General features: G+C 37.2%; 1 protein-coding gene across 1 annotated transcript in view; it reads right to left on the reverse strand.

Moving 5' to 3' along the window:
* The window catches only part of LOC112995760 (NADH dehydrogenase [ubiquinone] iron-sulfur protein 4, mitochondrial), a 45,094-nt gene extending 20,667 nt beyond the window's left edge, over positions 1-24,427 (reverse strand). The window contains exons 1-2 of the mRNA XM_026120948.2: positions 24,260-24,427; positions 6,044-6,122 (exon numbers count right to left, since the gene is read on the reverse strand). Of these exons, the coding sequence (XP_025976733.1) occupies positions 6,044-6,122; positions 24,260-24,345 (165 nt within the window). The 5' untranslated portion in view covers positions 24,346-24,427. The remainder of the gene's footprint in view (positions 1-6,043; positions 6,123-24,259) is intronic.
* Between the last annotated feature and the right edge of the window lie 2,167 nt (positions 24,428-26,594).

The raw sequence follows: 26,594 nt of genomic DNA on the forward strand, positions 1-26,594 counted from the left end.
TTTGTGTATTTAACTCTATGGAAGTCCACACTAATTAACACCTACAATTAAAATAGCTGTATATATATTTTTACTTGCAAACAGTTAATTTTCTGTTTTTGTACATTTCACATTTATTGAAAGGATATATTTAATTCTAGACTACAAGTAATTCTAGAATGTGATTTTCTCTCTTGAACACCTTCTACACTGGAAACTAACACCATTCAAATGTCAACCATTGCAACTGTAGATGACAGAATGCAAAATGAACACTAAGTATTACATATGAAGTGTAACAACAGAGGACAATACACACTATCTTAAATATTTTATAAACCACCGGCAAACAACTTTTCATTTATGCTGAACTCAGAATACAACATGTACCCGGCCACCTGCTTACTTGACACAATTAGGATGGAAGAAAGAACTTCCCCAAGCCACAGGCCTCATAAAGAAGGCCATTTTGGCCAAAGATAGAAGGTTTTTCTTCAATCATATCTGCAAAAAAAAAAAAATGGTGGTAACAACACTTATTAATTGCATTTCACATGAGAGGTTTGAATGCACATTTTCATTTATTCTTCATTCTTCCAAAGTAGACTGCAAGCTGCTGGTCTATTTAGAAAAAAGTAGAAGGAATACAGCCTTCAAGGCAAAAGTTTGAGGGAGGGGGGGTTGGATGGGGAGGAGAAGATTGGTGGTGGTGGTACCTTTCTCTGAGCCACCTGACAGATTTCCATTCTGGTATCTTGTACCCTTTGCATATGACAACTCCACATCAGAGTCATACATACAAGGCACACAAAAATTTGTAAGTTACATTCCTCCTGAAGAAAAATGTTGCCCTAAACCAAATCCTTTATGGTAACCACTTGAACAAATAGTGCAGCTGGATTGGATTAAATGAAGAAAAGCTTATTCTAAATACTTTTATCCCATTAAGTTACGTTAGGAACAGCTTGAACTCACCCTCAAGGAATAACCCACAAGGGGTTAATAGAATTTTGAAAAACCAAAACACAGAACATCCACTATATCCTTATTATCTAACACAGTGGTAATGCTTGGAGAATTTTTGGCTGAGTAGTAGTTTCACGAAAAGGAAATCCAGTAAGCCTGTCTTCAATAAAAGCACACTTTGCCAAGTGTTTCTCTTCACTGAAAAACAGCTCCTATGCACAGTCTTCAAATGCAGTGTCACACTGTCTCACACGTAATTTCATGACGCATTAGTGCTTTGTTTTGCAGCATAAAGTGTATTATATACTTTTGGTTCTTGGGAAAGGCTGCAAGGAGTGATCACACTTCAGAATGCATGTTAAAGCTTGATTTGCTATGTCCTTTTTTTCACAGCACTGTAGACTATCAGTTTGATATCTGAAGAATTTTCATCATTCCAGGCTGTTTTTTACTTGTTTGCATATTTCTATTTTAAGCTACAGTATTACCACTGTTTATTATAGTCAAGTCTATGCTGCTTTAGTCACACCGGGATTAAACAATTTCACTACTCTCCAAGCCTCAACGAAATTGGGATTTGGATGAAGGTGAACTAGTTACGACTCAATCCTGAAAACATTGTGTGATGTTTGCTAATAATGCAGTTTTCTAGAAGTGAATGAATGTTTCAACTCATTACTGAAAGTACATGCATGTTTTTTTGCCAAAGAGGTTCATGTTCTGAGAATCCTATCAATACACTGCTACTCCTGGATTAGCCAGTAGTAAACACTTGACACAGACATTAACTGCTACCTATGGACAAGCAAGATAAAGCTGCTAAGACTCTTGATACACATTTCACAATAGTCATCAATCAGTTTTGGCCTAGGCTGCACTTAATGCTACTCTTGAACATCGTCTGAAAAGTATGAACTGCTTACCTTCAAAAAGGGGTTTAGATTTATGTGCTAAATTCTATGTATACTTCAGTATACTAGTTATCTTTAATGACAGATATGTAGAAGCTTGTCTACAGCAAGAAGGAAATGGGCCCACTACTGAGATTCAGTATGCAGACTTCTGCACTAGTACTGAAAAACAGCGTAATTAACAGTATGAACAAAAGAGAACAATTTCAGAACAGCAGCTGAAATGTCAACAGCATTATTGTAGTTAGCCTGTCATTCTTGTAATACTGTCTATGTCCACATAAGTTCTCACAACGTTGCAAAAAACATTTTAGTACCATTTTAATTGCACTCGATAGCAATGCTCTTGAATGCTTAACCTCGTAGCAAGTCATCCTATTCATCTTCGACCTAACACAGAATAGTATACATTTGTGAGATGGCTGCAACTAATAGCTGATCCTTAAGCACAGTCCCACAATGCTTCAGGTATCCCCTCAGGGACCAAGCTCTACAACTGCTCTTGCATTAATTTTTGCTTTGAGCTACAACATACACATTATCAGTGGAATATTCTGCTTTAAAGATGCAAAGAATATATTCTGGCAGTTGCTCTAATATTCAAATATTCTTGCAATATTGGTATCATTTAACCACTACAAAAAGTCCTTTATTGGCAAATATTTTTGAGTAATTTGGTACAGCACCTTCCCAACTGCAGACAACAACTTTCACAAAAACGTCTAGCCTGTAGAAACTCAGGGCTAGACACCCATAATTCAGTGTTACTTGCATTGACTGGAAAGCCTGCTTAAAGCACACGTGCTGAACTGGACTACTTTTAGCTAAAAAGGGCAGTATTAATATGCTGTATTTACAACAGTTGAAACAAATCACAGTAATTTAAAATAGTTCAAATCCCCATTTTAGGCAAAACCTCCAAAGCTTTTTATAATGATGATAGAAACGATGTTATTGGATCCACACAAACAGTTAAATCATTTGAAACATTACCTGAGGGAGATTTGCTGCCGACAGCCTTTGTCCTCTATAGCCCAAATTTCCTAATGCAAACAGTCTTGAGAGACTACTTTTCACCCAGCTATTTGTCCAGACTCTTGGAATATGACCTAATTGGTGGCCAGAGATTCAAGATATGATGCAAGAACTATATTTTTGTTTAGCTTTGGTCATTTTGTATGTTATTTTCTTTGGATTTAACTGTTCATTAAGTTATTTTTATTAAAATTCACAGAAAATGACTGATAGTTGAGACAAAACATCATTTCTTGGGTGTGTTCTATACAAGCTGAGCACTCTAACTCCTTTTACATTGAAGAGTCCAACTTTTTTCTAATATAGAAAACATAGTAATTTAGATCACATTCATTTTTCACTGTTTCATTAAAACACATTTTTCTATTATGTTCAACACACACTGGGTTGCAGTAAGAAGGTGACTCACTACTGCTTAATAATTCAATGTTAGGATATTGTTCCCCCTTCTATTTTGTTTGTGTTTCCTAATAGAAGGAATATTCTAGCCCTTACAGGACTAGAATAGGGCCTCAAAAGGGACTCTAGAACAGGGCTTCAAAGGGGACTCTAGATAATCCAGAAGGAATCCCTGTTGATGAAGTTCTATCATATATGCATACATATAGGAATACAAGGCCTATAAAAGTACTGGAAGCAGACAGATGAATTCAATGACAAAATATAATTAAAAGTTTTTAATAACCACAGTGTTAATCTATTAAACTTGTAAACATTAACTGAACAGAAGAGTTCAGTTTCAAAATAAGAGTTACAAAAGGAACAGAACAAACAAGGATAAACATATGGGCTACCAGTAAAGTCACATCAGGCTTAAAAAAAGAAATAAATAAAGTACGACAAACAACAAATCTATCAAAACATGATTTAATGACTTCTAACAATAAGATGCATGTATCTGGCAGTAACACAAAAGAGTTTTTTTTTTTTTTTAATTAAAACATCAACTTCTGGAATACAGTTTAATTATAACTTGTATAGAAATAACATTTTGTTGTGCTTAGCGACATTATTTAAAAAACAGGAAAATCAAGTAATATGTTAAATTAGTTTTAATGTGTTAGAATTAATCCTTATAATTAAGAAATACATTCCAGCAACCTAAAACAGGTTAATACAGTAATTTACTTTTCCATGAAGCTTAACAGGTGTCTACAGAACTTGCGCTAATCCTGAAAAAGTTGAAAACCACATCAAACCTTTTCTTGAAGATTTTCCTTGCTAATAGGATATGCATTTTGACCATTACACGGAACATCAATTATTGGATATTTTATCATATTATGGAAATTCATCCGAATCTACATGTGAAACTTTTAAAAGATTACTCTATTCTTTTAGCATCTTGTTTCAAGCCCTACAAGAATCTGAGAGAAAAGAACTCTACATGCACAACATTGCAGAAAAATACTATTCAGTTTGACATTTATCCTAATACTCAAAAGAAATGAGCATAAAATGATTATTTAGTTTGTATGTATCAAAAGATGGCAAGTGAACAGAAGAATTAAACCAATGATTCAATGGCTGCTAGTATCAGATCTCCCCACCCCCCCAAAAAAATCTGTGAACTATGTCTTCGATTTGACCAGAACACACAACAACATAAAAAATAACCATTTCATTCACGATTCATTTATACCAACACTGAGAGAACAGAAGAGTTGTATTTCAAATCAGTATCATTTTAACTGAACTGTAAATGTAAACTCTCACTGTTAGAGTAATGAAAAACCCTAACTTGGGATAATGTGCATTTATATACAAAACAGAAGACAGAGGATTTATTTGGTGAGTCTGTTTTCACACTGTAGCCTCTACATATCTACGTATCCATCATCTGAGGTCACAATAGGGAAATGTGATACTGTAGAGTAAGGCATTGTAAAAAAACGCTATTTAGATTTCTTTTTTAAAAAAAGAACAATGCTACAATAACCAAATGCAATTCATAATACGGTTAGGGAAATGTAGGTCAACTGACTTGGTGAATCTTATTTACATAATGACTCATAAACTCTTGTACATTAAATGAAATTTCCTGAAACCTGAGTTATGCAATTAGATTTTCAAGATAATCATGTTTGTTAAAATACAGTATTAAAATTTCCCCCTAATTTCTAAACCTAGGATTATGTCATTACTTTTTAAATTCAGAGAAAAATTACTAAGGCATCATACTAAGTCTACAGAGGAAATGTATCTACTGACAAATAAGAAATTAATTATTGCTACATCTGTATTATAAAACATAGCCTTAAAGAGTTGTTAAATTAAGTACATTTTTTTCAACAGCATGTTAAACTTCAGCTATCTCAAATTACAGTTACCATTACAAATGTTCAATTAATAAATATAAATTCCAAGCATTTCCTTTTGTTCCCAAGCTGTTAACATAGCTTCAGGGATACAAGAAAGTACATACAACAGGAACTATCTGGTACAGATGATGGGAATTTTTTTTTTCCCTGAAGATTCAAAAGCAATATGAAAACCAATGAAAAGCATCCTTCTGCTGTGACGCTTTCCCTCCAGAAGTCTTACAAAAATTACGCTATTGAATAATGTAAACATAAGTGTCAGGTTGCATCTAGAGTAACAGACCACACATTATGGAAGAACTTACAAGAAAAGATTGCCAAATTTCTGATCTGCTACTGATTAGCAGAAGAATGTTATGCATTTGTTCCTAGTTGTAATCTAACCTTCATGCATATTCAAAAGCTGGAGTATATGTACACAGTAACAATAACCTTGCATGCTTCTTTACACACTTCTTTAGTAATATGGGTCCTAAGGAAGAGAATTTCAGGAAGCTGACAAATTCTGTGTAATTCCACTGCACAGAAAAAATCTAGATTTCAAAAGGGCAAATTTGTTATAAATCAGAGTTCATATCAGTCCTTGACCACAATATAATAATAAACAAGGTACTCATCATTTTACATTGTGTAATACTTGGAATACTGTATTTCCTTCACATACTTATGTTTTACTAATGTTCCCCTTTTAAAATGTATGAAGGATTTTTGCTTTGTAGTTCCCATTTATACAGCTTTCCTAGAAGAGCGCAGAATACCATACTGAATGCCTATTGTGCAGATATAACCCTGAAGGCTGTATCATAGCAGTAAGCAGGAGAAAACCCTTACCAATTTTTCATCAACTGTGATGAGTTGCGTGTCTTGAGTTTGGTCCTGTGCCAGCCGCCATGTGGAAGTGCTCAGTGACCTGCGGTGCAAGACTTGAAGTTAAAAAATGATTCATGCAATGAGAAAATAGAGGCAGACAAATCTTACATAAACAAGTTACTTTAACAATATCCGTCTTGTAAAAAAAATTGAAGAGGGAGAGATGAGGGCACAAAAATCCTTTTTCTCCCCAATTAGTTCTGTCTGCTGAGTTTTTGGCAGACTCCCACTTAGCAGTTCACAACAGGCTGCACTTTATGTCAGCCTACAGGCTCTCTGTCACAGAGAGACTGCCAGTGGCAAGGACTGTACTGCTCTATATGAATGTACAGTAGCTGGTTTGTCACGAACAGACAGAAAAATACAAGGCTGCTGCAAGCATTCTGGAACTCTGATCCTTAAAATAATGGCATCAGAGGAAAAAAATCCTAAATCTACTTGTAATGGTAAAGCTCCAGTTCCACACTTTAATGACAGAGCATTACCAAATTAAAAAGAAAAAACAACCTAAACTGATAATTCAGACAAAGTTTTCTGTGTGTGAATGGGCAAATCTCAATTATTTTGCTTCTTTTCTTTATCAGTATGGGTCAGCTTATGAGCTTCCAAGAAGTATGATTCATCTTTTAGCACAATTACTAAACCTGTAAGGTACAGATGGGAACATGGAGCCCAATCCCACATCACTGAATTGAGAAATAAAATTTGCCATTATTTTTCAATATGTCACTGATGTCAGGACTGGACCTTTTGAGTGCAAATCATCTTTGACAAAACAACTTAACAGCAAGTGAAACAAGCCAAACAGCACAACTCTCTAGTGTGCTTCATGTTTAATTAAGGTCTTTTTAAACAAATGAGGCGCAAAAGCATGAGAATATACAAAGCCAAACAGTAAGAAGGACTAAGCCACTTCAGTTTCAGCTGTTCTTCAGAAGATAACCTAACTTGGGAAGTCAGACCTGCAGATGCTAATGAACTTTAAGACGTTGCCTACAGGGTCCTTAAAACTGTCCTTCTAGTAATTTAACACTATGGCTAACAGCTATCTAATTTTTGAAGAAACCAGCCATGTAATATAAGCACCTTCAAAAACCCCACATTTTCTAAAAGCAGAATTACAGAACTTTCAGAAAAATTGCAATACTCTCTGAACCATAACCCCAAAAATGACCTATAAATGTTAAAATGTCAGTAATTTTAAAGGTGTAACAGGACCAGATAACTTGCACACAATCACTCAAAAACTGGAGAATTAAAAGAGCATTATCTTCAATAGCATGCTCCTAAGCCATGAGAAGATGAAACATGTAATCAGGGTAGAGCCCATGTAACACATTCATCTACCCATGTTTTCCGATCTTCAGATCCTGCTCCAATCTTTGTTGATTCTGGTGAGAATGCATTTGAAAATATGAACTTCATCACTTTGAAATAATACTAAGTAATAACAGAAAAGCTGTACTGCATTTAATACATTAACTCAATGAACATTAAATTTTCAGAAAACATTTGAGCGATTTTTCAGAAAACATGGTAAAAATTTTCAGAAAACATGGTAGAGTGGTAAAGTTTTAAAAGGTAAACTCTACGCTAGGAAGCAATTCGAAATTAGTGAGTATAAAGCAAGCCACATGAATCTTTTAAAACTAAGAAAGTGGAATAAAGTTCAGTTCTGTAATACTTCAAACGTAGATTTCCACAAATCTATACTCCTAAACACAGATCACATTCAGCTACGTTACATTTGATTTGCCATTAACAACAAGACTCCACATCGTGAAAAATGAACTCAAAGAGCACAGAGTTTATAAAATCACCCAACTTCGTGACACAGACACATCTAATTCCTATTTGAACTGACAGAATTTGTCTGTAAGGGTACTTAGAAGAAAAAGATCAAGTTTTCAGAGAAGCAAGGGAGCACAAGAATTTCACAAACATACAGATGATGAGTACTCTGTTAGCGCAAAATCTCTTGACTATCATGGCAATTACGCATCAGTCCCAGACTGCTTCTAGCACAACAAAGCTGTCATTTTTAATTTGTACAGAAAAGCAAATACTTAATAAAAATAGGGTAGACTGATACCACAATATGCTATAAAGGAATGGGCAAATCTCACAATTATTTTGCTTCATTTCTCTATCAGTCTTTCTTCAAAAACACATCCAAGGAGAAGTTAAGTCCTAAAAGTCTCTTACATAGCAGCACAATACTTGAGTTCCAAGGGCAAGTAGCTTAAGCCATACAATTTTCAACCTTAAACAAGGCAAAATATTTTATAGGAAAATGAGCTTCAACCCACACCCCCACTCCCTTCCCAGGATGTCAGCATCAGAGTAGTATTCTGCAGATACTCCAGACCTTCACATGATGTTCTTTTCACTGCACTGCTTTATCTATGGTCAAAGCAGCATAATGGGTTATGCAATCAAATTGATCCTTTCTGGACAGAAAGTAATCTAAGATATGAGTCAAGAAGTTCTCTGAACCTTACTCTGTAGCAAGGGCTGATGAATATGTAAAGGGCTGAATATACTAGAATTTGAGTAATTATGCTGATCAGAGTCATGCTTTTTTCTTGTAATATAAATGTAACGAGTAAAATTTAGCATATTTCAGTTTGAGTTGGGGGGGTTAATTTGGAAAGATATTAATTGGTTTTGAAAAGTATAACTGCCACACCCTTCTAAAATGATTTCCACTCAGCGGGATGTCATTTGACTTAGGTTTTACTCAGTCACCTGAGTAAAACCTAATTTCAGTTGAAAATTCTGTCTTTGCAGAAAAAAAATCAAAAAGATTTCATATTATTATAGTTGATAGTTTATTATAGTTAGAACAGACACTATCCAATCAGATAAAAGGTTGGCAGAATCACTCTCCGAGTGATTTTTTGCACAAGACATCTCCGTCAACTGAGATAAACTGCAAGGCATCAGATGTTATGGATTTCCATCACGTTTTAGCTCTTCTTCTACAAAAGCAGGCAGACTATTTATTAACCTCGATCAGTTTCTGCTCCTCTTCATCATTCTTCAAATTTGCTTTTCTGGTAGTACACGATTTTGAAAAGGTGTGTCATTGGAATTTGCAATGTTGTATGGATTCCTCACACCCGGCCTTCTCTCCATCCCTGGGTTACTATGAGTTAGAAAGAATATACTTTTCTTAAGAACTTTCTATTTGAAAATTGTTTGAAAACAGACATTTAGAATAGACCAGGAATCTGAAATATAAGTCCATGATAATCTCTCAGCATAAGAGCATATACAATGCCAGTTATCCTTTAAAGACGATAAGCTGTTGATATTTCCATTTGTTCAATCTTTCACGAGAAAGTAACATGGAGCTTAGAAATGACTGCAATTTTGAAATATCAGGTAATCTAAGATACTAATATTTAAAAGTTAATAGGAAGTGTTACTTAATTCCCAAAGCACTTGTTTAATTTTCAACAAGTTTCACTGCAAATTTGTCCCTAATGTTAGGCACTTAACTGAAGAGACAACAAGCAACAAACCTTCTTCTCAGACCCCTCTTCTCAAACTCGCACAACTGTAACTATCACTTTGTCATCCAAATTTCCCCTTACAAATCATATAATCTTGACAGCACTATTTTTCCTATTTTACCTTCAAAGGAAATGAATATACTATCTATATGACTATTCCATTTAAAGCTTTTATTCCATCCCCACTACTAAAGTCGTTCTCACTAATTTTCCAATTAATACTTGCCTCTGCCCACATACTCCCTGACCCTTGATGGCTTTTAACTGTATCAGATATACCGGCAGAAGTATAAAATATACTTCTTTTCACAGTTCCTTCCTCACATAGCTCCCCTCCTTTCCCCTACTACCAGCCTCTAGAAAGGTAATCTGCTTTCCTCCTTTCTCTCTGTAAGTATCATGTCCATCTTTGGCTCCACTTTTTCCCACTTTACCTTTTCTTGAATGCTTATGTATTTTTTTTTCCTGCCTAAACATCCTGGACTGAGGTCTTACGAGCAAAAAGTTACATTTCTTGCCCTGTTCTTACCTCTAAAATTATTGCACTACAAAAATATTTTATATAATGATAAATAGACCAGCAATATAATTCTAAAGTGCAGAAACTATACAGAAATATTTAGACATAACAGCTAACAGTAATAAGCCCTTCTATCTTCTAGGTTTGTTGATCTCCCATTCAAACTACAGATTAAACCAACTTCCCAGTTACCATCTAATACGCAAAGTATGGTGGGACTCCAAGCTGACCAAAGCTTTGTTACGGATTTACCATAATATTTTTCTTCTCATGAGCTCCCTCGTGATGTACAAACAAGCTTTTAAATGCAAACCCCATGTTTTATTAGACTCATTAGCCCTTTAAAACAAAAAAATAAAAATGAATTGGTCAGACAAAAGTAAAGTAAGTTTTTTAAAAAAAATCACCCCTGTCCATCATGATCTTGCAGGCAGGTCCTTTCTCAAAAGCTTAGTTTGAGGCTAATCAACTCTGTGGCTTCCTGGCTGGCTAAGATGCTAGACTTAAAACAGCAGACACTCAGATAGTTAAGTTTTCCTCCTGCTGAAGTCTGTCTTTCTGTGCCTCTTCCTTCAAATATATCTAGCATTACACTCCCTTCTCCCCCAGTATACTCCTCTTAAAGGAACAGAGCTTTCTTGTTTGTTCTTTATACAGTAGTCTGTCACACAAATAAGGAGGTATCTTTGTGTTTCCACAAACATGGCTAACAGCATGATCATATAGCAGCTCCTTTTGCTGTAAATGGAGACCACCACCCAAAGCAGTCAACATGTTGTTTGGTTTGTAATTGTAAAACAGGTACTTTCTCCCCCCTCCCCTCCAGCATTGTGTTGAACACCGTAAACTCTTTAAACTTGATCTATACATTCCAGTATAATCATTTTACATTATCACCATCTAATGATCTCACTTATTATCATTTAATTACAATCATTTGAACAGTTCACTTAAAATATAATTTTGTGTACTATAATTTTGTCTTTAACATCAGTCTAATTACAGTCCAGCTTTGGCATGAACTTTGCTTTAATATCTACTATGCATCTATACACTCTAATTACATTTCTGGACTTCAGGCTTGGATATTTAAAAAGGGTTAAGTCACTTTTTCATCCATAGTATGCATTTCTTAAGAAAGACATTGTAAACAGCCAGACTGGGTTATGGATACAATTTGTTTTTTCAGAGTCTCAGAGTAAACTTAAATTTTTTTTCTAATGAATAGCAAGACAAGAATGGAAATTCAGCAAAAAGTACACCACATGTTCTTCTTGTTAAATATCTGTAAAAATATGAAAACATTAGTTCAGTAAGGATGAATGAATGAATGGTAAATGCTACACTACACAATGTGAATTTGTAGAGCTCAAAGATTTCTGTATGTTTTTTGTATTTTGGAAAAACAAATCCTGTGATCAACCAAAAACGTGTCTTCCATTGGAAGAAAGTACTCCCTTTTCACAGTCGCTGTTCTTAGCATAGTCACAAAGAACTTCTGCATCTCTGCTACAGAAAAGGAGAGGTCCGTCAAGAAGCAGTTTGAAATTTTCCAATCCTAGCTACAACACTTACACTACTTTCAGTTCTCCTGACAATCTTATTCCATAAGGGAATAGCAGCATTCCTCATTTCCAGGGACCTTCTTGTATGTCTCCTCTTCCTTTCTTACATTAACTGTAGAGGCCACAGCTCTGCTGACCCCATTAAGCAGTTCTGCTGAACAGGAGAAATCAGTCGAAAACAGACAGCAAGTCTTTTGTGATATTTGGATGAAGACTTGAGAATGCAATTCAGCCATTAAGTTTGAAGAATATTAACAAGAATTTTTACAGACATTAGAAAATTAAGGCATCTGGCCTAAATATTTATCTTGACAATTTTGGATGTCTGTATTCAATTTCTAAAATTCAACAAACTTGAAGTTCTTAAATTTATGCTAAACAACCTATGCTTACTCCTATTTGCTTTTGTTCATTTAACTATATAAGCAGAAAAACTAACTGAAGTTGTAGGGAAGGAAATGACTGATACAGCACCTGTGGAAATGTAACAAAGAATCCTCCTGAAACCTAATGGAAGATGAAAAGCAGCCATGTTTAGAAGGCATGAATCTGCGTCCATGAAGAACAACATTGCAACTGGCATGTTACACACTGCTCAGATGCAAAAGCTTGTATTTATGTGATCTAATCTAGTAGTTAAGATTGAACTCATTACAAAAAAAAAGAAAATCTATTTAACCTCTATATGCAACACATCCAACTGTTTGATCTATTAGCACCCCCTTTTGGTCAACAGTTGGAGATATGTTAAAGAAAATTAGTTATCACAGCACCAGTAATCAGATCACAACAGAGAGGTGAAAAAAAGTCTTTAAGAAAGCCTCATGAAACATGAAGGCACTCATTAAAAATAAGTCTAAGTGGAGCTTTAAATATATTGATCCTGAATGACCACAGCACCAACACGTGTACATATATATACATGCAGAATTCAGTACTGAACCTTCTGATGTATAGTACAGGTAATCATTCTTGGAAAACCAACATTTTCTAATATTCTGGCATTTAACAGGGTGTACAGCCGCCATAAAAACATTGAAATTCTGAACAAAAATGAAGAACATATAAAAAAACTATCAGCTCAGAACTTCCGTAACATCCAACCTAGTCACATGCTGCAATTAAGTAGACTAAAAACAAATTAGTATAATGTTCTTTCAGCTAAAATAAAGACATTAATGATTGCCTACTCTATCATATTACATATGGTACAGATCATGGTATTCAGCCCGAATATAATGCATTTTTATACAGAAAGCTTCTAAGGTTGAACTTGTGGGAAATGATCTTAATAAGTGGCAGAATACTCCTTTGGCAGTAGATTTACTATTGTAAACCTGTAATTAAAGCAACTATGACTTATCAGAATCACAGACATTTTATTTTTACCAGAATATATTTCTTATTCTTACAACACCCCAACATAAACAAAATATGCAAGTTTATAATGCCAAACAGTGTATGCGGATACCATGTAGTTCTATGTTGTGGTATGAACTGCATGAATAACTTTTGGGTTTGGAGGAGAGGCAAGTTCCTCATTTATAAATAGTTAAGTTCTCAGACAACACTGGCACATCGTAATTTTTTCCTTTGCCTAAAAAATGATGCTAAGTGATAAACACAGTAAATTATGTTTCTGAATGGATGAAAGGAATACTGACCTATTTAATCTAAACTATTTAAATTTCCATATTAAGTGGCAAAAAAGTTTAAAAATTGAAATAGAAACATTATATAAACACTGCTTCTACCTGCTAAAAAGCTCATATACAAAAATATATATATTCCACATGTGGATTTGGAGAGGGGCAGGGACTGATTGTGCTTTTCTGTTAGGCAAGGCTGCATTATGAAATCAAGCACTAGTCATCTAAATGTACTAAATAAACAAGAAAACCTTTAGCATTTGACTTGCGGCTTGTAACTTAGCATCAACTTTCAAAGCCAAACGTTAAGTTCATCTGCCTTTGGAATTCAACGCATGTAATATTTTTAAGTACTAAATTTTTTTACAGTAGTAAACAGTAAAATTTTAGTTATTTGGAGTTGTACTTTAATTATCCCACAGATAGAGAAATGCTAGTGGCATGTCTGCAGATGGCCGGTTGAACCACAGTACCCTGCAAACACACACAAGTGTACTCCCTCTACAACTACATTAGGACCAGAGCAGTACAGCCACTTCCATGCTAAGAAGGGCCCTAGTCAAGTCCTGAAGACAAAAGCCAGTTCTGTGCAGAGACACAGTTCGGCTTGTGTCGCCCACCACCAGTCTCCCTCATTAAAATAGCTTGCCAGGGCCAACAAGGAGAGGGAGCTTAGCCCTGACTTAGTGCCAGGCCTGCACTGCCCCAACTCAAACAGGGCCCATTTAAACTGCCCTCTAGCCAGCTAATTAAGCTGACACCACTTGAAACACAACAAAGAGCAGTACGGATTTCAGGAGACTCAATGATGGCCAAATAATGAGCACAGGCAAGCCCAACCGTCTCCTGCAGAGCCACCCAAGTGTTTTCAGTGTGCTGTTGAGCACTTTGATTTATAGGAGAATTAATTAGATGGGTGCCCGCATGCTGCAAGCCCAAAGTGAACAGCTTGAGTTGAGGAACACACTGGGCAAGACCCCACCGAGCTAGCTCGGGGTCATTTCAGCACCCGGGCAAATGAGGGTTCCACCTCTTGAACCAGCTCTGAGCAAGGCCCAGACTGATACCAACCACATTGTTTCTCATTCACCTTGAACATAAATTCTATTCTTACTTGAAACTGAACTGATGTGTTCTGAACAAAGTCACATCAGTGCTTCTAGACCCCAGTATTTGAAGTACGCCAGTTGCTTACGACAGACAGCAGGGTATAGACCCGAAACACTGTCAGAAGAGGGGTTCACCACATTAAGAATAAAAGGACCCAAGATCATTTAAAAATGTTGTAGTAGGGGTCATAAGACTCATTATGTAAGGACACTGGGTGTATTACTTTCTTCAGCAGTAGCGTAATCTATAAGATGTCCAATTGTCAGGTGACAGAGAAGTTCTGAACTACTGCCATCTGTTACACAGTTGCTGACCAGCAATTTCATTACACGCTACTCTCTAGACCAGAAGACTTAATCCTAGAAATTAACCTCAGATCACAATCCTAGGATGGCAGATTCCCTGTGGACCAATGGAAATCTCTTGGAGGCATGTCAGCTGGAAGGCAAATAATACTAAAGAAAAGCTGACAAGGCCCTATCAACTATCAACTGAATTTCACATTATTTAGTTAGAAAGTCTAATAAAACTAGAAAGGAAGATGGAAACGTTGTGTAGGGAGTAAAGAAGACAAAAATACACAGGTGACATATTTGCTCTGTCTGTGCTTTCTAAATGTCAAACTTCTCCCCACACATCCACATTCAGGCATTCATATAACTGGACAATAACTAAAAACTGTGCTCTCTTTATAAAAGCCAGAACAAAAGTCAAAGGGTTTAATTCCAAAACTGTGAGGAATGAAACTAATGTTCCACAACCCACCTCTGTCTTAGGGAAATCTATGCATTTTGAATAAGGGCATTTGAATTATGTAAAATTAAACAAAAAATGCAAACACACAGAAATCTTTACACAAATTGTTTTAGGACATAGCACAGTCCTGTGTTCCATCCCTATTCTTTCCTCTTGATTTAGCCTTCCCATTTGATCAAGCTTAGAGGTTTAAGTAATACATATTCTCTTAATGTCAAGGTAATGGCAAGGTCTATAAAACATGGCATATAAATTAAGACAACTTCTTTCTTATTTTAATGCCCTCAAACATTTCAACTGTAAATTATTTAACTAAACTACAGTAGAAAATCCCTTAAAGTGTTACTGAAAATTTACAGCTTGGTTTATAACAGTTCACAAAAGAAGCCAATGCATCTATTTGGCTAGCAAGCCTCAATCATTGGGCAGCTATGAAAAAATTGAAGAGTTATCTACTCATTTATGTTTGTAGTACCTCAAAAAAATCAGTCAGAGACAGCCAAACACCTCAGAAACGGAACACAACACGTAGAAAAAAGTCACTTTCCAGATCTGTATGCTCTCAGTGCTTGTTCTAGAAGGGAATGGCTAGTATTATTGTGAATGATTTTACTTCATCACCTTTGTCTTATCTGAGCCACTTTCTTCTCTTCAATTTCTTTCCTGATGTTCAGCTTTTGTCTTTAACTCCACTTTGAACTGCTACCATTCTAGCATTACCATCTGCCTTAGCTACTCTGCATTGTATCACACATCTTAATTACACCACAGCCCATTTTTAATTCTTCTATCTGTCCACATTATTCCTTTGTTGACTTATTCCCAAATCCTGCATTTTACATACCTCTGAGTGGAACAACCACTGTGCTATTTCAATATCACCTTTGAAAACAAAAATGACTTTATCAGCTACCATATTTGTGTGTTCTCTTGTACTCTTATTTATATACTGACCCTCTCCTCTCCTCCTCCCTAGTACTATTCTTTCCCCTTTGTAGTCTTTTTCCATATTCTTACTGTCTGAGCAGCTATCAGCTCTCTGAAAGGAGACTACCAGTCTTGCTGTTGCTCACTCCTTTCTAAAGTGGAATAAACCCTTAAGGCAAAACTAGTGCTTAAGATATAAAACTTATTCTTGAATTCCAGTTCAGACAACATTCAGATTATTTGTCTCTTTCTCCTGTTAGGCACAATCAACACTGACATATGACAGAACACAACTGCTGCAAAATTTCCCTTCAGATAACTTATGCAGAACATACAAATACTCCCTGAATACAAGATAGACTAGTCAAAACTACTGCATGAAGACCAGCTCTATTTTTTTTCTTAATTTGAAAAGACAATGGTTCTACTGAAAGTAGCAAGCCACTTGTTTATGGCTGGGTCTTTAAATAGCTAAAATATCTCTAATTTTATAATCAAGAAGGGTATTTCTGAACATTAATAAGTTAAGATGTCTCAATCTTTTTTTATACAGAGGAAACAAATTAAGATCTCCATTAAAATCTCAAATAATTAAAACTATTGAAATAGGTGGAAATGAGGAAAAATTTAAAATGATTATTCTCTGCAATGAAATTTTATTTTTGGACATTAATACAAATGGCATCACCAACATGGTAGGCCATTATTTAGACTGATAGCAAATGACAAAAAGAAAAAACATAAGCATGTTGAGTATAAACTCATAAAAGCAAGGTCTTCAATTGTTTTATGTAAAATACATCAAATCTGATTTTGAAACCATAACTAATTGAAGCCCTTCATAAAATCTTCCATATTAACACTACAAGAATAAGCAGCTGCAAGAAGTGTTTGCCCACACACATTCTGGAGCTGCCTACAGTCTGTCTAGTTTACTCAAAAGTTAATTTACTTCCTCAACATCAGATACAGGTCAAGGGGAGACTAAGACAAACACAAATTACTGCAGCTAGAAAGTGGCTTGTTAACAAAACGGTATCTAAATATACTGTAATACTCTCAAGAAGAAACAACCACACTTTGAAACTCAGACAAAAGCACACAGTTCATTTCTTAGGAAAAATTTGCCGGACAGCTCTGTAACAAAACGTCACTTTCTATCTTACAACGTCAATTGCACTATTAAGACAACGATGTTAACTATTCAGCTTGTCTCCTGCTAGCCTAGTAGCATCTCTTACTAAAAACAATAACTGATGTGATCTCAAGACAGTTTGGTCATATACTTCGTAACACACTCAATTCTAGTTTCTTACAAGAAACCAAAATTTTAAAAAGCATATTGAAATTCACTGCATCATTCTCATGTGAATGAAAACATATACATGGAAAAAATATAAAAATAAGCTCTGAAGGATTATACAAATTTACTGAAACTGTTAGTATAAAAAAGAGGGTTTTTTAAAAAAAACAGAAGCCAGAACAACTTTAAAAGCTATTTATGAGTAGGTTCAAGCTTCCCTGCTAACTACGTAAGCTTCTCAGCGTTCCAATACATGTAATTTTTCTTTCTTAAAACAGTCAATTTGGTCAACAAAGGAAAATCAACAGCTGCTGGGGAGGGGGATATCTTTCTTTTCCAATTTTCCTCAGAACAGTACAAGTTTAATTTCAGGCTTTATGGCAATAGAAAAAAGGTGCAAACAAACCTGGTTCATTTTTAAAGAACCATGAATGCACAGTTTGTGATGCAGGAAAATATCTGTACTTGAAGATCTTAACACTAATCAGCACAAAGCATACTATAAAAGACTACATGCTACTCCCAAATAGGATTAAGTAGAAACCTTGTTTTTGTATCTCCAAAAATTTACCTTAGGCATAACACTGTTTTGAAGCATTCTTAAAGTTCATAGATCCATTTAAAAAAAATGACAGAAACAGTTACAAGTTTGTGGATAATTAGAAATCATTACTATACTAAATAGATGATTTGTCCATAGGGTAAGTTATACAAAGACATCAGCAAAAACAAAGTTCAAAATTGAAAATGCAGCCAAAAGTTTTAAGAGACTAAGTTGACTGTAAAACGTCCACACTTACCATTCATCAACATGTGCTTAACATACCAATGGGTGAGATTACCCGCAGTGTCAAGGCAGAGACTTATATCAATATATTGGTCTAGTAATTCCTACGGCTGATTTGATCTGTACTTATTCCCCCCTCCCCAAAATACTAGATACTGTTTTTGGTTGTGATTAGTTGCAAGTGAAAGGCCACAGAAGCATGCTATTGAGATAGACGGTATTAATTAAATTTTGAGATTACTTGTAACAAGCCATATAAACACATTACTTTCAAACTTAAACATACCACATATTTGGTAATAGGAAATACTGACATAAAAGATTTTTTTTTAAACCAAAAGAAGTGTAATTTTCAAATGCAATGTCAGAACCTAGTTTAAACTGTTTAGTCAACTAAGGGGAAAGATGTCTTTTTGGTTTAGAATATGAGTGCCAATGAACTTCAGCCTTCAGTCCTACTTTATTTTTAATCTCCGCTGTCCTTTAAATTTTCAGATCAGCAGATTTAGAAGACAAGTTACTCTAGCATGCAATAATGCTTTTTTAAAGATATACCAAACTTTAGATAAGTGACGAGCAGTTCTCAGCCTAGAACCATTAGTTGCCACAGGCTGGTGAGAAAACCTTTCAGTTGTTTTAGTGCAGAAGTGAGCACTAGCTTATTTACTAAAGTTATCTTTCAGTACAAGCATACCTTAAACATCTTTGTACTTCTCTTCATTAAACCTTCTCTAGCTAAAAATGCTGTCTGTCATCCTCCCCATTTGGGTATTTTAGGTTTCTAATTCCAAAAGGGAAGGAACTAGATGCAATTAAAATAAGCCGCTCCAAGTTACATGCCCAACAATGAACAGCAATTTAAGAAGTCTCATCAGGAACATTTTGCTGTCATCACCTCCTGCTCTATTTACTTTTCTGTAATTACATTAGAAAGACAGACATTTCTAGAGCAACACATCTCTCCCTCCCCCCCCTTCTCAAACTTTGGCTGTTCCAACCTCTTTTCTCCTTCTGACCCTCTTACTTTCACTCCTTCTACCTGCCCTGTTCCTCACCTAGACTGACAGTGAATCTACCTGAACTTTAAGAAACATTATGGAAATCCCATATAACACTGAATACAAGAATGATCTTGATTTTAGCTCACTAGAAGACACAGGTTGAGCATGAAAAGAACACTAAACTATATGACACATGGTATTTTTCAGTTTTTCATTTCTCATCCTAGGTTCTACATATTCCAACAGAATCCGATATTTTTCTCAGCTGAGGCAGCAATTCTCATTTTGACAGCAATATTCTAATGTTCCAATGTTTCTTTACACCTAACATTTCCTTCTTTCCAAAGCTTTTTCTTTCCATTCTAAAGGAAACAAGGAGTAGTCGGACATCTTACCGCCCATAAAGCCAAACAGGGAAACAAAAAGCAAGGAAACAAAAACACTACTGTGGTTTGCCAAAGACACTATGACCTCGTAATAAAGGTGCATATCCATGAATGACACACCAGTCATGACTAAACCAATATGCTGTTGGCCTCAGTCAGATCTTACAGGACCAAAACAAGTAGGGATGAACTAATAATCTGAGATCCTACATAAAGTACTGTAAAAGGACTCAAGCTGCCCCTTCATTGTCAGAAACTTCTTCCTTGCTCCCTCAAAGCATGCAAAACTGATGGAGCAAGAGGTCCTTCCTTCATGAGAAACAAAGACCAGATCATTGTTCAAGAGACAAGTGACAATAAAAACATAACCACCGACCATGTTTTCAGTCACAGTGAACGTGCAAGATTTGGCTGCTAGACCTTCTCCTATCCACGCAGTCATTATTTGAACAGTGTGGGTGGAGTCAAAGCGAATGTGTTTTAAATGACTTACACAACAAGATATATGAAACATCTACTTCCCCCAAACTACAGCTTCAGCCTATCTGTAAGTTCAGACAAACACTGCTACCTGGAGTCTTGTTTTTATACTTATCCTCATTAACTGTAAGAACTGCAGTGCATTTCATCTTTTCCTCCCTTTGCTATGTCAGTTTGTCTCGCCACATCTTTCACCTTGAATTTGTTCCATAGCTCCATGTCACTCCAGCAATCTTCCGACTAAGAAACTCCCTGGAGCGTTACTCTGCATTTCAGTTCACAGTTGTACTATTGTGTAATAGTATAATCTGATTCAACACTGTGCTTTGTCTGATATGTATTAAAAAGAATTAAGATGACAGTAAAATTCAAGATGAATATATATTTTAGAAGTTTTTTTCCCCCCTATAAACAACCAAAATGAATAGAAATTTATATTTTTGTATCCTGACTGCAATATCCCAGAAAACAAAGTAACTCTAAGAAATACTAAGTGGTTTTGGAATGAATGGCCAATTCTCAGATTCAGCAGAAATTTGCTTGTTCTTCAAATAGGGATCACTTAAGTTCTCTTTTCCCAACTCCACCTACCTAGATTCTATAATGCAAAGTGACAACACAACCTTTCCCAAGATGAAGACATTTATATCTACTTGTCTCCTAATCATGTGACTCTTGTGGGAATTTACCTGCATTATTTAAATTACCCCCTTTAATCAAATTTTGGCTCATAAAATTGGAAGTAATTAGGTAGGACAGACGAACAAGGTGCATCTTTCTTCCTGAAAAGACTGAACTTGGAAAAGCTTGGAAAAGCATGTTTAACATACTTTCAAGCTCCTGAAACCTTGACAGATCTTACAACACAGAAGTGTTCTTCTTCAAAACTGTGATCTAAGCAACATACAGAAAGTTGAACTGCCTATCGGACCAGCTCAAGCCACTTGCCAACAGTCTATTTGGCTCACCACTAACCATACGAATGGTAGACTCAGGTGACTGCTGCTTCAGTTCAGAGCTAGGCACACTGAACTTCCTTCCTAAAGGTATCGAAATACTGCTGCACATTCTGTTAACTCAGGGCTGAATATTTACTTCCTCATTGTGTTTAGTCATCTGTTGAGAATCATCAAGCAACTTGGGAAAGTATGTTTTAAAGTGCTTAAACATGCACTGGTAAATGTAGTCTCTTCCTCGGAGAAAGTCATAATATCCATAAGAATCAAATATAACTCATGGAAATCAGAGTAGACTCTCTCTTGTGACTACTGAAGAGTGATTTCGGGAAGTTTTCAAAAATCAGATGGCAGCCATATTACTCTGTAATTGAAGTTCCAAAAATCAGATAACTATCAGAAGTCTGACATGCAAAAAAATTGCAAAACCCACTGCAAATAAAACCATTACTTGAAGTTTTTAACTTTAATTCCACAATGCTCAAACGATAAGTTACATTACTCCAGTATGATAATTTAGGCAAACATGAATCTGTAATTTACCAAAGCCACATCAAACTAGATCAAACCTTATTCTGAAACTGAATAAACAAAAGTGCTAAAGTGACAGAAAATTCATCCAAATGCCCTCACTGTTGACAACTTCAGCATCTTATTCAGTCATCTCTGAACAGCAGCATTACCTTTTATTCTTAGTAATTCTAATTAGACCTGAATCCTAAAGTAAATGTAGATGTTCTTATCTAGCATATATGTATAGTACATTCTTTCTATATATTGACAAATATATGGATTACTCCCATATTTAATTAGACAGACAAATACTGTATTAATATACTCTAAATTTGCTGTAACAAAGAAGCTACTTGTACCAAACTGTATCTGTCAAAATGCCTCCTGAAAGGAAACCAAGATCGCAAGATCTATAAACCCAGGTGCAAGATATGCTCCCAGTCATTGACGTCTCAAAGTAGGCTTTTAGATGGTTGTTTATCCTTGCAACTGGAAAACAAGCCTAAGCAGTTTGTTTTATAAGACAATTTATAATTCTGTGAGGTAGGATAGTTCCTTTATCTCCCTTTCACAAAATGAGATGCAAGATGCAGCACAGAACATTAGGTAGAGCTGGAAATGAGACTTACAATATTGCAACACTGTGTGCCTAGCTTTGAAGCACCTCCTGTTTACTGAAATTCATGATATTGGAAAAATCTAGACTTCTAGTAAAATACAAAGGATAAGGTACATAAGAAAGATATCCACAAAGGCTAATAAACAAGCAGCTGCTTACAAGAAGCAATAGGAAGAGCAGAACAAAAAGATCCACTCTCCATCTTGCACCTCCACATAATTTTATTACCTCCCTGTGAGGTGCAAGCAGACATCTTCATTTCAACAGTTAGTCATGAATGCCGTTCTGAAGTCATGTACCTTGATCCTCTCTTCCAAGTACAGAGGTTACAATAACAACATTTTTAGTATAAAACACTAACTTAGAAGAGGAAAGATGAAAGTTTCAGTGCCTACTTCATCAAGTAAACAATTAATTCTTTTACAAAAAAAATATTCAATGGATCACAACCTTGGCTGTTCCTTCATAGTGCCAAAACCACTATCTATCTTATTCTGAATCATCTTTTCCTGGTTCCAAGGAAAATTTTATTATTCCTTGTCCAACACGCAAAGATGGCAAAAACGTATAAAACCTTAAACAGGAGGGACTCATAGTGCTCCTCTCCACTTCTCCTCCAAGAAATCTGCAAATTGGCAACTCTCCTGAGGAACATGAAACACAAGTTCAAATCCCCTCAAGCAAATATCTCTAACTAATATTACTGTCTCCTTCTGGGGCAGGCAAGGAACCCTGGGTACCGTTTCAAAGGTCTTATTCTTGGAAGCACCACCAACTTAAAAGTCCCTGCGTCATGCCTCCATGCTGTTCATTCCCACTCCTCCTGTATCCCACTATTTGTTCTGGAATAACTATTTAGAAGTAACGTGGTAAAACTTTAAAATGAACATACAAAATTATTTTTAACCTGAATCAGTTCATTGATCTCATTTACCATATGGCACAGTTATGTCAACACCACAAAGGACTAAAAGGAAAGCAGAAACAAGCAGTCAAACATGAACAGGAAGTTTCTATATTAGCATAGAGAAATTCCTAAACTCATATCATAACATGTTCTAGGTGATCCTGCTTGGGCAGGGGTGTTGGTCGAGATGATCTCCAGAGGTCCCTTCCAACCTCAACTAATCTGTCATCCTGCGATATCCACAGATTCCAAAGCCTTTTTATCAAACTGAGAATTAATTTCAAGCACTGAAAACAGGTACCATTTCATGAAGGTGCAGCAGTAACCAGTGGGACAGTCAGAGCATAAAATGAGTACAAAAAGTTAGTATAGCCAAGATCATGTTTTTCTTTCTTCTTATATATGTGTCCATATAGTTTTCTGCACATATATTTACATATATATAAACACAAAGAGATTTGAAGAATTGCAGAAATGATCTTTTACTCAGATTGACATTTAAAGATTTAACTAGTAAGGAAAAACAAAAGCTCCAAATTATAGTAAATTGTACTGAAGTATATTTTTTTCTCCTGACAAGTGGAAAAGGCAGTCTGACAAATGCTTCAGCCCTGTGATGTGCACAGAAGAAAGCGCATGCACACACCTCCAGAGTCAGTGAAGGAGCAGCTGCACAGCCTCTGAAAAGAAGTAACAAATCTTGGAGAGGAAAATAAGAGGAAAAGGGACAGGGTATGGAAGAGGGCAAACGGAGAAGGGGAACAGATCTCCGGGAAGACCGCGGTGGTGGTGGAAGGGCCATCGCTCTCCCCGGCTCCCTCGCGGCGGAGCAGGCGAGCACTGCCCACCGACGCCGGGCACGGCGGGGCTTCCTTGCTGTTTCGAGCAGCTCCCGGCCTCCGGGCGCCACAAGGACGCCGGGCGGGCGGTCAGAGCGGGGCAGAAAGTACGCAGTGGCACGGCCCGCTGGTACACAGGAGCTCGGAGGAGGGCCTCGGCGGGGGCCCGCTCGCAGCGCGGCCTTGTCCCCCCGCTCGCGGCGGGGCCGTGCCCCAGGCGCAGCCCTAGGCCCCGGTCAGGCTCCTCGGACGAGCGGCCGCCCCGCGGGCCGCAGCCGCCGGGCTGCCCCCTGCCGCGGGGCCGCCCGGCAGGACGGTGGAGAGCCCGCGGTCCCCGTTACCTGGCCGGAGTCCGGCGGGCCGCGGCGGCCCCGCTCACCGCAACAAGGTGCCTCAGAGCCGCTGACATTGAGAGAGCCGCCGCCATGACGGTTACCGCCGCCGCTGGGGAACGGCGGCGTCGCAGGGCCAAACCTCCTCCGCCCAGACAGGAAACGCGAAGGCGAGCGAGGGGGAGGGGGGCGGCGCGGCGCGGACGGAGCGCGGAGGGCGGGCGGGAAGGAGCGGCAGCGGGAGCGGGGCGGCGAGGGCGGCGAGGGCCGGGCGGCGGCGCCGGGCGGCGGATTGCCGGTCCCCGTCGCCGCAGGCCCGAGGCGGGGGCGCCGCTCGCGCAGCCTCCCGGCGGCCCCAGGCCTGAGGGGAGGCCGCCGAGCCGCGGCCTCGGCGCCGAGGAAGGGCACGGGCCCAGCGGCGGGTCTGCCGCGGCCCTGCCCCGCGCGGTGTCACGCGTGCCGCTAGTCCAGAGCAGGGGCCGGCGGTAAAGCCGGCGAGTGACCGCGGCCGCTACATCCCGCTGCCCCCAAAAACCTGGATCCTGTCGTATTGCGACACACAAGCGCGACAAGTTGCTCAGACTGCGATGAGGATATTATTGTCCCCATTCTCTCTCGTTGTATTTCTCACAGAAAATAGCACATTCCTTCATGCAAAAAACCCACAACCCATAGCCTTGATGTGTCTTTTTGCAATAGCATTGAAAATAGGCACAGAAGCGTTTTTTAACGTATTTCTCGGGTTTACCGTATAAAATACACTCACATTCTCAGTTCACTAACAGAAGTGTCTGACGTACTGTGATACTTTTAGGAGCTCCGTGTTGATTTTAAACCAATTCTAGGCATATTTCCTATGTTCAAACAAGGAATGCCAGTAAGACCACTGTTCTCTGAAAGTGGATTCGTATTTTTAACACATTGACTGTAAAAGGGAAGCAAATAACAGTACTTACATGTTAGAAGCAACACAGTGCTGTGTTCTTGTTTAAAGAAGACAGATTGCTATAAATGAAAAGTCAAATACTCTTGTGTTCGGTGCCAAAACCTCAAAAGTTTCTGGGAATATGTGTAGTGCTAGAGCACAGTGTTATAGTGGGATCTGTAATATCCTCAAGGACAGAAAAGTTACTGTTATTTTAAAAAAAAGTCTGTATTCTTAATGTTAATTATTTTTGATATTAAAATCTGTTCACGTTTTGAAAAATACTAAAGTTTCAGCCTAATTCTTACTGGAAAATTTAAAAATGTTTAGAATTTTGTTTAAAAAGTTGTTAAATTCCTGCTAAAGGAGATGCTAGTTTGACTGACTGTTTCAGAGTTGCTCCAGGAGACACTAGCCAATACTCTGTTTTGACAGTATAGTTTGACAGCCTCAGATACAAAAATTCTATAGAAGCAAGTAAATTCTACTTTTTCCTGCCCTGAACAAAGGACGTTAGAACAATAATAGTTCCAATGAAAAGCTAACCTTTCAACGAATGTTTTCTGCAGTTATCAAATCAGCAGAACATTAATTTCCAGTGAGAGCAAACAAGCAACAAACTTGTATTATATAATTCTGATTAAATGTCAGACCTAGAGTCATTATTTCATAGTGTTTGTATTGGGCAAAGGCTGCAACACACTTTCTGTTGTAAACCCTCCTGTTAGAACTTTCCACTGTCAAAGATACAATTTTCTATGCTTTGTTCCCTTCAAATATTTCTGAACTTGGGGGAAATGAAAGAAATACATTGTTTTCCCTTTCAAAACATAGCACTGCTGCAGAACAAAAATGAAAAATCATTCTGGGCAGCATAATAAAAATACACATTAAGAACAGTGGTTTGGAAATTCGGTGCTTTAATGGTTAGGAATTTTTAAAATTCATTTTTCAATTATCAGTGAATATGATCGGGGTCAGATGTAGAAAGAAAGCTTTCCTCTTACAGGAGTAATCTTGTTTCTTGATGAACCAGCTGATGTGGGGAGGTGATACCTTTTATTAAACATAGGTGGAAACTCCCTCTGAACTTTTGAGCTCAACAGTTTTTCTTCAAGTGTTTTGAGAGAAAGACTTGAAAAGCTTCTGCAAAGTTTTTCAGATTTTTTTCTACTGTATCAGTTATCAGCCTAATAATGTATATTATCTTTCACTAAAAAACATCAATCACATGAAGATAGACATAGTGCATATATTTCTCAGGAAATCCAAGGTTTTTTAGCTCCCTTTTCCAAAGACTTTTTTCCGGTAGCATGAATGATGTAAGGTTGTAGGAACTGTTCACACCAACTCAGACTTGCTTCGGCTAACCTAAACTTGTACCTTTTGTGATCCTTCAGCTAGGAGAAATTTCCCATT

The sequence above is a fragment of the Dromaius novaehollandiae genome, chromosome Z (assembly GCF_036370855.1).
Source record: "Dromaius novaehollandiae isolate bDroNov1 chromosome Z, bDroNov1.hap1, whole genome shotgun sequence".
In the NCBI taxonomy this organism is placed as follows: domain Eukaryota; kingdom Metazoa; phylum Chordata; class Aves; order Casuariiformes; family Dromaiidae; genus Dromaius; species Dromaius novaehollandiae.